Raw genomic sequence first — 13222 nt, forward strand, 5'->3', positions numbered from 1 at the left:
CCTACAACAAAACTTGGTGTTCGGTGTTCCCCATATTGGGTGGGTTCTCCGTATATCGCAGGTTGGGCTATGAGATCAACGGTTACCATGGATTCGTCTTCGGACTCCGCAATTCATTTAGAATGTAATAATCCACAATTTTAATTTAATGGTTTGTGTGGTATGACGACACATTACATTATATTTTTGTTTTTTAATTTTTAAAATTTATCTTATTTTTTCTCCATCATTAAATGTGAATTATAGACTTTAGATAATTGTAAAACCTGAAATCCGATTACTATCCGCATAGGGTGACTAAAAAAAATTACCAAATGGGAGAGTTAATAGTACTAATTTAGTAATTTATCAAAGAGCCAACTCCCTTGTGGTTGTATTATGTATGTACACATTTTATGTTTTGGCTATAGAAAAAATCATTTATTTTAAAAAGCTATATTCTAAACCTTAATTTTATTTTAAGTCATTCTCTCATTAACTCTACATTCTATCTAGATAAAGGTGAGTAAATGTACTCCCCTCATTTAACTCTCTCCCTTAAGATCTAATTAACTCTTCAATTTTTAATCCAAACAAAGCCTAATAGATGGGTGAGGAAGTTTTAACAATATTTAACCTAAGGGAAGGACATGTTGGATTCTAATATATGAGGTGGGTGTTACCTGAAATTTATCGAGAAACTTATAGAGAATCGGAAGATCAAAAAACCCTAAATTTACAAACGATGATTGTACAACCAAAGAAAAATAAACCAAATTCTACCACAATGTTCCAAAATCTAATTATTTGGATTAATTAGATCCTACTTTTCTAGACAAACTTATTTAACACACCTATGATTCTTATTTCCAATTTAAATTGAGAAAAATCAAAAATTAGAAGGCCTTGCTAATATTTGTGATTCTCCTCATTTTGGTTAGCTGTAATATGATGCTCATAAAGGATGTGCCTCAACATCCAACAAGGGACCTATGCCAATTAATAAATACAATAGTAGTAGAAAAGGATTGATTGTGGAGGAACACAAGCTTATATAAGAAGTGCACAAACCCATTACAAGACCATGCACATTATCCTTATATGGCCTTAGATTGTCATTCTTTGTGATTTGCATCAAGGGTTTGTCATTGTTGAAGAAACCCACATCAAATTCTCCTTCAAGAGATTCAATTTTTTTTGGTGCTTATGTAAATATCAAATATGGTGGGTTTTCCCCCCTTAGTGTTTGAGAAAGACAAGAAATATATGTTCCCAATAGTTGGGATTGATTCAAAGATGGTGGGTTGCTCAAAAGACAATAAAATGAACAACCACCAAACAAAAATGAGCCAACTTTGAAAACATCAAACATATTACACCAGCACTATTTGTTTGTTTTTCTTGTCCTTATCATGGAAGTTTTTAGTGATAAGTAATAATGGTTAGTCCACATATTTTTTTTCCTCTAGTGTTGTTACTTCCAATAACTTTTGTCATTGTTATCATCATCAATGGTGTTTTTATTATCAGAGATAGATGTGCCTAATAATTCGAGTTAGAGAGGGGTAGGTGGCAGGCCAATTTGTGATGGTTATAACAAGGGTAGTTGAAATTAAATTGAAAGTTTGGTTTTTGTTGTTGTTAGTAGCTTCAATTCATTAATTTGGGGTAGGCGATGCATTAAAGGCATCATGACTTCGAGAAAACTCCCTAATTCTATGTCCTTTATTTTGAGTGTCACAGAATGAGTCGGTTTTGAGAGTGTGTTGTGTTTTCACCTTCTCCGATGAGGTAAGATGAGTGAAATTATGATGAATTGTGGTTATTAAAAAATGTTTGGCGCATCATTAAAAATGTTGGTGTGAGGTGATGGTAAAATTCGATATTTTGTATTGATATCAATTAATTTTTGATGAATTTATTTATATAAAAATATAAGTGGAATAATGAAATTGATTGAGGGCAAAATTGAAATGAAAAATCTCGTATTTTGGTGTTGAAAATATGATCAATTGCGTTACATCGGAGTGGAAAGCAGTTCCATCTCCAAATTTACTAATTCAAACATTTTTTTTGTCAGTAGTACGCGATGCGTTCTATCTAAAAGCGATGTATTTGACAGATGCAAAATACATTGTCAAATTCAATATGTGTTTGCTTCTCTCGAGTTTACCATGAAAGGAGAGTATAGTGGAAGAAGTACTATACAACTTGTCTTACTTTTTTGATGACCATAATTTGGGAAAAAAAAAAAAAAGGTTTTGTTCTTCAATTATTTAAAGAGCCATAAAATTGCAAATTTCATACGTCATCAAAATCAAAGATTCATTCCTAAATTTGTAGGATTAGGCTTGCTTTTTCAAGAAAAGACAAGATTTTGGAAAATCTATAATATTTTTTTTTTAAAAGAAAGAAAGTTAGTTTTTAAACATGTATTTTATGAAAATATATAAAGGAATATATCATCAAAACCTTGGACCCACTTCAGGAAAACGTGGAAACAATACTTCAAATAACCACACAAAAAAAGAAGAAACAATATGATGGAGTTCTTTCCTTCAAAGCATAAAATTGGATATCATTTGTTTAGTGTTGTGCAAAATCTCATAACCCACAACTATATATATGCACCAAGTAGATGATTTGCAAGTGGAGAAATTCACCAAATACAATGATTCAAATTCTCAAAAGCTGTACAATATGTGTTCTCTCAAAACGACGCCTCTCTCAATTGAGTTCTAAAAACCGACACAAAATCTATTTATACCAATTGGGCCGAAGTGCAGATCTGCGACATCTGTCTGGATAGAAAATAATTTGTCAGAAATTCAACACATACCTCTATTTGTCTGGACATAATATATCAGATGTCAATACCAGATACCAGCAACTGCAAAAACAAGCCAAAACTCCACTCATACAATAAACTATTCTTATACAATTGAAAAGGAGCAATTATCCCCATTAATGGATTGAGATATATATATATATATATATGAATTTTTCAATGCACACTTAAAATACGCATCATTTTTTAATTGTGTGGATTAGTGAAATGATAAGTGTGACCCATTGTTTTGAATTTCATATATTTCAAATCAATGGTGAAAACATAGGTACGTATTTTAAATACGCAATTTAAATGTGTATAGAAGAATTCATATATCTAAAGACACATACAGTAGTCACAGTAACAGAAGAAGGAACACATGGAGCTGGTTATGATGGCTCAAACGTGTTGTTGATAGCTGCATGACTCACGTTGGTAACACTCAAAGTCCACATGCTTTGCCTTTTTATTTCTTTCACGACTGAAAAAGACCTCTCACTTCTAGGGGTGTCCACGATCAGGAACCGATCCGTAACCGTGATTATTCGATTTTCAGTTACGGTTATTATTATAACCGAAAAAATATTAATATATATTATATACTATATTATATTATATATATATATAAATACATGTATATGTATATGTATATATATATATGTTACATATTGAAATTGTTAAGACGTCATGGGAGGCCAAGTAGTATTTGTAAAACTCTGATTATGTCTCTATAAAAACTTATAAATTAAGATATTAATCATTACACAAATTATAAATTAAGATTGATTAATTGAAACTCATGGTTACTATCATTTTAACCGTGATAAGATAATATATTTATTATCATTATCATGAGTTTTTATCAAACTTTATTAAATGGAGTAGGAGTCGATCATGGGCTATTTTCTCTCTCTATTTAAGATTTATTTATACTTCTTCAATTTCTTCAAAACCAAACCGATCCGAAAAATATGGTTATTTCGGTTTGGTTATCCGAACATTTATGGTCCGGTTATGGATTCTAAAATATCATAACCTAATCAATTCGGACATTTTGGTTTCGATTAAAACCCGAATCGAAAACCGAATAGACATCCCTACTCACTTCTATAACTCCAACACAATCATGAAAGGCTAAAGGGGGAATTGCCTAAGCACTAGGGTTAATGGGTTATGAGGAACCGGGATTGTAACCAGACCCAAGGCCTGGCACGGCCCATTTGGCTAGCTTGTCGGCCCAAGCATTAGAATGCTCGTTGACTTACCAGTTGAATCTATCTATGATCAATCACATCACCATAAGTTTTCTCACATAGGGAAGTATTTCCAAAACTCCTACATTTCACCTCATCCAATTATTAAAAATGTTCGACAAATTCAAATAGCCCAAAATCATTATTAAATGTAACCATATAGGTGATAATTTTGGGGTGAATCTCCAATCGTATGGACTTAGAAAATCTTGAGATCGATTCTCATTAGAAGCAATACCCTTATGGCCACGTGCTGAGTTTTGACCCAACTTATCCTGAAGTTAGGTGAGGAACTTTTGTGTCCGTAGGCCTGATGTTCTGAGTTTGGACTCATATCGGATACTCAAAGATCAAACTTGTATGACATCATTCTCAATCACCAAAAAAAATCATTTTTGAAATCAATGTAATTAAGAATGGTCAGGTAAAACATATCGAGTCTTGTTGAAAAGAGTTTTACGTGCTGATTTTAAATATCTAATTTTTTTTCGAAATTTAACAATTATTTTGAGAGAAAATGTTTTGAAATTTCATTTTAAGAAAAAAATAAAAAAAAAAACCTGCGATGTCATATGCATGTTGTCAACTCTACGCTAGAGAATAATTGAACTAATTGTTTTGAACAAAATAAAGGTATTTTTGTAAAAAAAAACTACACATGATTCTCTTTACATGTCATCAAACCTAGTCAGCATGTCACGTGTTTTATGTAAAGCTATGAACATATTATCTATGGACGTGTAACACTACCGCTATTTAATTTTCTCCTGGGGGGAGAGTTAGGGGAACCAAGGGTCGAAGGTCCATTGTTTCTCATCACAAAAAAATATATAACTTCATAAAAATATACTAAAAGGCATGGAAACATGCCACTCAAACATGAAATTATGAATTAGGCACGAATAATACGGTGTTTCAGGATCACTGAATATTTTCTTTGATTTATTTTGTGTTCCTAAGACCGCTGCATTCTTTCTCAGATATGACGAATGCATCAAATTTATTTTCTTACCCCATATTACATTCTTTATATAATTTCTCTCAGATTTCAAATTCATAAACTAATTCATGAATTTGATTGGGCACCACTCCAAATTAGGTTGTCTACAGCACCAATACCCACATATGGATGGTTTTTTTTACCATCCTCAAACCTGTATTGAATTGGGTATTTTCTGGCAATGGATTTTGTGATTTGTCATACTTATTTGACTACCCATTTAGGATTTCCTATTAGGGTTTATTACTTAATAGTGGAAAAGGATGAATATGGACACTATACATTCCTATCTTTCTCATAGGATCTATATATAGGATTTCATAGGAATCATTCAATCTCTGAAACACTCCTGAATTCCTTATTCACTCCATTTGTTTACCAATATGACAAGGAAGAAGGTGAATCTTGCTTATATTACCAACGATTCGGCCCGAAAGGCGACGTTCAAGAAGAGAAAGAAGGGATTGATCAAAAAGGTTAGTGAGTTAAGCACTTTATGTGGAATTGATGCTGCTGCTATTGTTTACAGTCCTTATGACTCGCAACCCGAGGTGTGGCCCTCACCCGGCGGTGTCCAGCATGTTATATCGCAATTCAGGAGGATGCCGGAGATGGAGCAGAGCAAAAAGATGGTTAATCAAGAGAGCTTCATCCGCCAGAGGATCGCCAAGGCGACCGAGCAGCTCAAGAAGCAGAGGAAAGATAATCGAGAGAAGGAAATCACTCACGTCATGTTCCAAGGCCTAACTGGACAATCCCTAAACGGCTTGAACATTTTAGACCTTAATGATCTAAACTGGCTCATTGAACAGAATCTCAAGGACATCAACAAGGCTTTTGAGTCTGATCACTCTCCTCCAGTCACTGCTGCACCAGCACCAGAACCTATTGCTGCTCCTGCACCGGCAGTTATGGCCAGCGCGACTACAGATTTTGGGGAAAATTTTGTAGATCAAAAGCCAATGACAACATTAGGGCATGATCAAATGAACATGCAGAAGCTACCATGGTCTATGGACATGGTGAATCCTCAAGATCAAACGGGGACAGGGATGGGTACGGGGACGTGGTTTTCTGATGAGATGATGGCACCATTGCCTGCAGATAACGTCCCTCGCAATGCTTTCTGGGCATATAATGGTTTCTTTCCTTGAGAAAGAAAAAGAAAAGAGAATTATGTCAATGCCATTGCTGCTACATGCAGTAGTCCTAGCCCTAGTCCTAGTTGTTCCTATCTTCATCTTCTAGTAGTCCTTTTTTCTCCCATCAATCAAACACAAGTCATGTTTGTTTAAGTTATTATTTCAATAATCTCTGAATAATATAATTATGTCTCTGTATCTTTAGATATTGTTGCATGGTGCAATATATGTTTTGGAATAAAATAAAATAAAATAAAAATTGTTCCATATATAGCTATATACATACAAATGAAAATGTATATGAAAATTACCAATGAGAGGTCGCTCGATTGGCAATTGACGTATACGAAAATTACCAACGAGAGGTTGCTCAGTTGACAATTGACATATGTGAAAATTACCATGGAGAGATTGCTCGGTTGGCAATTGACTGGGTTAAACGTGTGTGCCAAAGATTCAATCCAATGAGAAGCATATTTCTCTACGACATTTTCAAAAAGGAAATTAATTAAAAAATTTCTCAAATAGAAAAATACCCCGACCTAAACCCAATAAAAAATTCTACCCGACCCAGAATCTAAATCCGGATTCATCGGATATATATCAAAATCTGGATCCGTTAATGCATATCCAGATTATCTTCGATATGGTTATATAATTAAATTCTTACTGTAACATACAAAATACATAGACAAATTAAGAATAAATATATGTGGCAATATTATAAGATTTTCTATATTACAAAGGTAAACAATCTAGGTTTAGGATCATTATTTGTACGGAATTAAATAAATATGTAATTTTAATTTATAATTAATCAAATACAATAATATAATTGCATAAATAATAATAATAATAATAATAATAATATATAATATAATATAAGCACAGGTCAACAGCAGTACTAAACCTACATTGGTGTTTTTTTTGAAATATTACTGAAAAATATGCTTCTTATTGGAATCGAACCTTACGCACGCCTAACTTAGTCAATTGTCAACCGAGCCACCTCTCGTTGTTGCTTGTGCAATACCCGGAAAGAAAAACCCAACACCACCACCATAAACACAAAGAAAGCTTCCAATAACATGAAACAAAACTCAAGCATCCACCTCAGAGATCAACCAAACACTTGATCCATCTAAGTAAATGTGCCAGACAAAAGAACAACCATGCTAATAACCCACAAAAAAGTCTCAAACATCAATCAGAAGGAAATCCATGAAGAAAATATACAGACATAAAAGACTACATGAAGGTTGATTTCAGACAGAACCCTATCATAACATGATAACACTACTACATATAGAAATAGTAGGGGCCAAAATAGTAATCGTAATTCCAGACATTAAAAAACAGCAAATTACACCAATTCCAACAAATTGTCCATGAAAGAGGAATCCTTCACCTCCAAAAAGCACACAGCAATGATAAAATATACGTATATAATCAGACTGAAGAGTAGCATTATACTAGAGAGGCTTTCCTGATCCGTATACAACCCAACAAGAAAGGAATACATATGATAACAGATCTTCAGATCAACAATAGTCGCAACCATTTCACACATGCATCCCAGGTTTAAGATAATAGAATGAAATCAGTAAACTAAAAATGGAAAACTAGGGATGGGTAAAGCAGATAGGATCGATTTTCCACAGATTAAGTTCAAATTTTTCTGCCGACCAAAGCTTTCTAATTTATCGTTTCTATTGTATTTAACTGAACAATTGAAAAAAACAAAAACTGTTTTTCAGATAGCCATTCTCCATGAGACGAATTAAAGCTAAATATACTACAATCTTTAACTTCAATTACATTGACAAAATGATGTTGAAAAGGCAACCATTATAACTGATGGACAAATCTTAATATTTGACAAGGCTCAATCCCTCATAATTTCTACACTCCGACCTTAAACAAACTATATATCCAATCAATCCCTCCCCACACCTCATCAACTCATCGCAGCAAATCAAAGCACCGCAACCAAAAAGATAATACAAAACATAGAGGGACAAGGTTCATCTTATGCATAAATAAAAGTAACCCAGACAAAGCACTTTTTCATGTCATATTTAGGCACGTCATATTTAGGAACGTGACCAAGATAAACAAACTATGACTCCAAGTGAAATAGTAATACACATGAATATTCTGCTTTCACATATTCAAAGAAAAGTAACCCACCGAATTGAAATACCGAACTCTATTCAAACTATACATCTGCCACAAGCCCCATGAAAACAAAGTGCCCTAAACAGCCCAAAACCAAATGCTTGGAGAATGAGATGTAACAGAATGAAATATGGCAATATGAATGCTATTCCTATAATAGCCCAAAACCAAATGCTGACAACACTAAGCATATAAAGATGATCATAATTACTCAATGAGAAAAAATTCACTGTTGTTTGCTGGTAGAAGAAACTAAAGTGCGCCGCACTCCATTGATAGAAGAGCTAATAACTTTCGTAGGATATATGAAAAAAAAAGAAGCATGGGAATGATGAGATTGTCAATACTTTCGATCAACCATGTGAAAAAACCCATAACAACATAAAATTTCATTGCCAAATATAGAAGCAACCCAATAAAACCACTATAGAAACACATAACAGGGAGGGAGCTGACATGCAAAGTTTCTTCTTTCTCTCTACAAGATGATAGATAGAGAGAATCTCTCTATCTTACCCATGATAAGCTAAGCATGTAATTGATTCAAACTTCAAATCTTCCTAAAAATGATACCCAACCAGAACAACAATTATCCAGAAATGGTAAATAAAATGCTACCCAAAAGTCTTTCCCATAATCAATCTTCAAAAGTCAAAACCATCACTTGTACAAAACCAAAAAGAAAAAAAATTCTGTCATAAAAACAAAAAACAGTTCTTTTCCCTCACAGGCGAATATTATCATCAATCACAGATTGATTTTATTTGAACCTTGGAATAGCCAACCAGAACAACAATTAACCACAAATGGAATAAAAGTTCTATCCAATGGACGGTTTATAGTTTATATCCCGTAACCAATCTTTGAAACAGAAGTAAAAAATGATGCATTAAGCTTGTCATCAAAAACAGTAGTTCTCTTTTTTCCTATTCTGGTTAACATTATCATTAAAGAGATTTGATCCGAACCTTGAAACATTAAGCACATCTTCCTCATTTTCCCCTAAAAATAAAATACAACCCATCATATCAAAAATCAAAAACAATACTACCTAGGAAGAGAGTGGGCGAGGAGGAGGCAATAATTGGTGTAAACTCTGGCTTTGTCCTCCTCCAATCCTCACCACGAACGGATGCTGCAATAACTGATTTGCGGTCCATCTCCTTCCTGGCTCTATCTGCAAGCAACAAGCTATGAACTCCCTGAACTCCCTGGAAGCAGTAGCCGGTGCCTCCGGTGGTCTTGACATGCATATGGCACACATCAAACTGGCCCAATCCCCACCTCTCGGCACCGCGAACGGGAACCTACCCAAGAAGAACTCCAATATGCTGACCCCCAAACTCCATATGTCCCCAGCACAACCATCGTATTGTCCATGGTTCAAGTCGGTGTTGATTCTTTCCGGGCTCATGTAGGCTATGGTGCCCACCGATGAATTGCAAGGGTCCATGGTTTGCGCGAGAATCGTGCTAACCCCGAAATCGGCAATCTTAACATTCTTGCGAGAGTTGATGAGAAGGTTAGAGGGCTTGATGTCACGGTGAACAATCTTTCGCCCATGAAGATAAGCGATTCCACTAAGAACCTGGCGGGCGATGTTGGCAAGGCGAGGCTCGTGTGAGATGTGCGTAGCCTCAAGAGATCCACCATCCATGAACTCGAGAAGAACCTGGATCTCCCCGTTGTGGTCGAACATGTCATGGCACTTGACAACATTAGGATGATCTACGTCACGGAGGATCTCGATCTCGCGACGCATCTGGCGGCGAACGGAGTCTTCGTGATTCCCGTAAATCACCTTGAGAGCATAAAGACGACCACTCGGGCGGTGGACCACCTTGTAGACGGTTCCCCCACTTCCGCTACCGATTCGGTTGACCCGGTCCAAATCCGTGAAGCTGAGTTGTTGAGGAGGCAGAGGAAGTGGCACAGCCAGAGTTGGATTGCGTTGTGGTAAAGGTAGAGTTAACCCCGGACGCCTACGTGGCCCGTTCCTACTAGCCGTGGCAGCCGCCATGGAGGACGAAGGACCCGGTGGTGGTAGGGGTTGGTTCGATCCCATGAACTCGTCGCGTACACTTCCACTTGGGGTTTTCGTTTACTTTTTTGGTTTGAAAGAATCAAAGAAGTAGTACTACTAATCCACAAGGGGTAGTCGTTGAATCGGAATGTCCGGCAGGGTGTGTGAAGAATCCATGGAAAGTGAGAAGCAACATTTTCAGATTCCGAGAAAGTTATTGGAAACCAAACAAAATCAAATAGTCGGGGATCGGAGTCGGACCCCCCTTCTTCTTCATTTATCAAATATTTCTTCGTTTATTTTTTTCTCTTGAATATTAAGATATGAAATTCACGCGCGACGCTTAAAAGTGCATACACTGACCAACTACAGCTAGGCGTCTGGCAGGTATGATAATAAGAAGATTTGACGAACGTGGTCCTGCGAGTGGGGTTTGTATATTGGGGACTCATCCCTGTAATTCTTAGTAAATAAATTAAAATAATATTTTCCAGTAAGATGATTTTGCTACCTTAAACATTCCAAACTTCAATTTTATTTCTTGCTCAATTTTCAATGTAAAAGACTTCAATGTATGTTAGAATCCCACATCATAAGATGTGAGGATGTAATACCCATTAATAAGGGCAAGCTGATCCCTTACTTGTTAATTAGGTTTTTTCCCTAACTTAGTGAGTTGAGTTTAATCTATTTGCACGACCCAAAACGAATAATATAATTGATTATACGGGGATTAGAATTTACAACTATGTATGCAAAGTATGATCAAAATTGAACCAATGACATTTTTATTTAGTAGAGTGAGTATCCAAGTTATCATCTAATACTAATTGATGATTATAGACCTAGTTTGGTAAAGGTTTTTGAAAGTAGCAGATATGCTAAAAGAAATTGTGGTAGTAGAAATGTTGGATAATTTTAGTAGCAGATATGCTGTCTAAATGGTTTGTAGTGTTTAGTTTAACTTTTGTTGATCACATTTATGGTGTGTAACATTCTGTAACAAATTACGTGCAATGGTATTATACATTTTGGTAGTAATATATGTAAAGCAATGAAAAGATAAATAATAATTAATTTCTAAAATAAAGATAATTAATTAAAATTAAAGATATATAATTATCATAAAATATTTTAATGTCTAAACATAATGATTATTTGAAGAATAATTAAATTGTTTTCTAATAATTTTCTAATGAACAATAATTAAAAAAAAATTTAAAAATTCTTCCCACAAGCACATCTTTGTGGGTTTCGTTAACGCCATGGAACAAAGAGATGTTTGGCGGCTAGTTTGCACTGGAAGTTCCCCAAGAAGTGGTTGAGATTCAGGTATCTCTCTCACAATCTTTCAATTTCATATTTTGCTTTTTCATTATGTACAATATTGAAATCCACAATATGAAGTATGGGTATAAAGAGAGAAGGACAAAGAGATGGTCAATCCCCATTGTCGAGACAGTCGATCCCCACCATTGTCAATACCGTTAGACGAAGAAGAAGTGTCGGGGAGGAAGTGCAGGAAGTCCGGTAGAGATGCAGTCTCTCTCCGATGGATAATGGTATCTGGAGGGTAGTTGAAGATGAGGGTATTTACGGGAGCACAATAAAAAGCTAAGGGTATATTTGGAAAAAATCATAAAATGCTCTCAAAGTGGTCCCTCTCAATAGCATTTTCAAATGACTATAAATTACTTTGAATATTGTCTCGGAATTCCAACCCGAAAATGCTCGTTTGGTAGCCACTTAACATTTATACTAAATATTAGCATAAATACTCGTGAAAAATGTTTACCAAACGGACCCTATATGAATGAAGTTAGCTAGTGACATACAAGGATGTAGATTTGTAGTGCTCAACAAAGTCCAGTTCAAGCCGGAGTTCAGTGGCTACTAAGCTTACTTCCAACATCCGTGTTGCTGGATTATACTTCTCTGAAATTCATGGGAATAGCCTACAATGAATGATCAAAATGATTATGTAGTTAATGCACTATTGACTATTGTTACCAACACTAATAGATTATAATTCACCTGACCACTTCTCTTCATCGTGGACGGGAGAGGCTCCTATTCTTGAAGAAATTGGAGAACATAACAATGCGATGCCGGGGAAGAGTAAAAAAAAAAAAATCACTGTAGAAAACCCACAAAAAATTATTCCTTTTTTTTTTTTTTTGTCTTTCCTAATAAATCAGTGGTATACTGGCATTGGACGAGTAAAAGAATTGCTGTAGGTCTCTTCCCAACACAAAAGCCTCGTGGAAGTCGCTCCCTAGTCCCTCCTATGTCGTCGTGTTTCATTTGATCAGTCTCTTCACTTCGCAGACATGGATGGGTCGGACTCCAAAGATTCCAGCGCCTCCGAGTTTAGCAGTGCTGAGGTATTTATAAATTCTGCTGTGTTTTTTTATGGCACAAATACAAGAAGAACCAAACACACGACATGCCTTTATACTTTTTTTTTTTGTTTTTGTTGCTGAATTGTTTGACGAAATGCCTTTATACTTTCTCCTCCACTTATGGACTACATTTGATCTCTCTCTTTTATTTCTGTATGTCGTTAAATGGGTTTTTGGGTTCTCTGTGATGGAATGCCTTTTGTGATGAATTGATGGTTGGGTTTACATTTGCGACCTTAATTGTTTTCTACTTTGTTATCTTTGATGCCCTACAAAATTAGATTTTTTGCTCAAGCATTTGGTGTTAGAAAATGGTATAAATGATGTGAAATGCCCCAACGGAACATGTTAGTGACAAAGTAACAAATTATAACATGATATCGAGCATAAGGTCTTGGGCTTCCACAATTTATAA

At 35.3% G+C, this 13222-nt stretch overlaps 2 protein-coding genes across 2 annotated transcripts; one reads left to right on the forward strand and one right to left on the reverse strand.

Annotated features, from left to right (window-relative positions):
- Positions 1-5267: 5267 nt before the first annotated feature.
- On the forward strand, positions 5268-6366 carry LOC119992006 (agamous-like MADS-box protein AGL80). Its single transcript, XM_038838581.1, has one exon. It carries the CDS (start codon positions 5446-5448, stop codon positions 6214-6216), a length of 771 nt encoding a protein of 256 aa, XP_038694509.1. The 5' UTR covers positions 5268-5445; the 3' UTR covers positions 6217-6366.
- Positions 6367-9099: 2733 nt separating this feature from the next.
- LOC119992005 (mitogen-activated protein kinase kinase 4-like) lies at positions 9100-10659 on the reverse strand. The gene has a single exon (XM_038838580.1). It carries the CDS (start codon positions 10445-10447, stop codon positions 9434-9436), a length of 1014 nt encoding a protein of 337 aa, XP_038694508.1. The 5' UTR covers positions 10448-10659; the 3' UTR covers positions 9100-9433.
- Between the last annotated feature and the right edge of the window lie 2563 nt (positions 10660-13222).

This window comes from Tripterygium wilfordii, chromosome 22 (assembly GCF_013401445.1).
Source record: "Tripterygium wilfordii isolate XIE 37 chromosome 22, ASM1340144v1, whole genome shotgun sequence".
NCBI lineage: Eukaryota > Viridiplantae > Streptophyta > Magnoliopsida > Celastrales > Celastraceae > Tripterygium > Tripterygium wilfordii.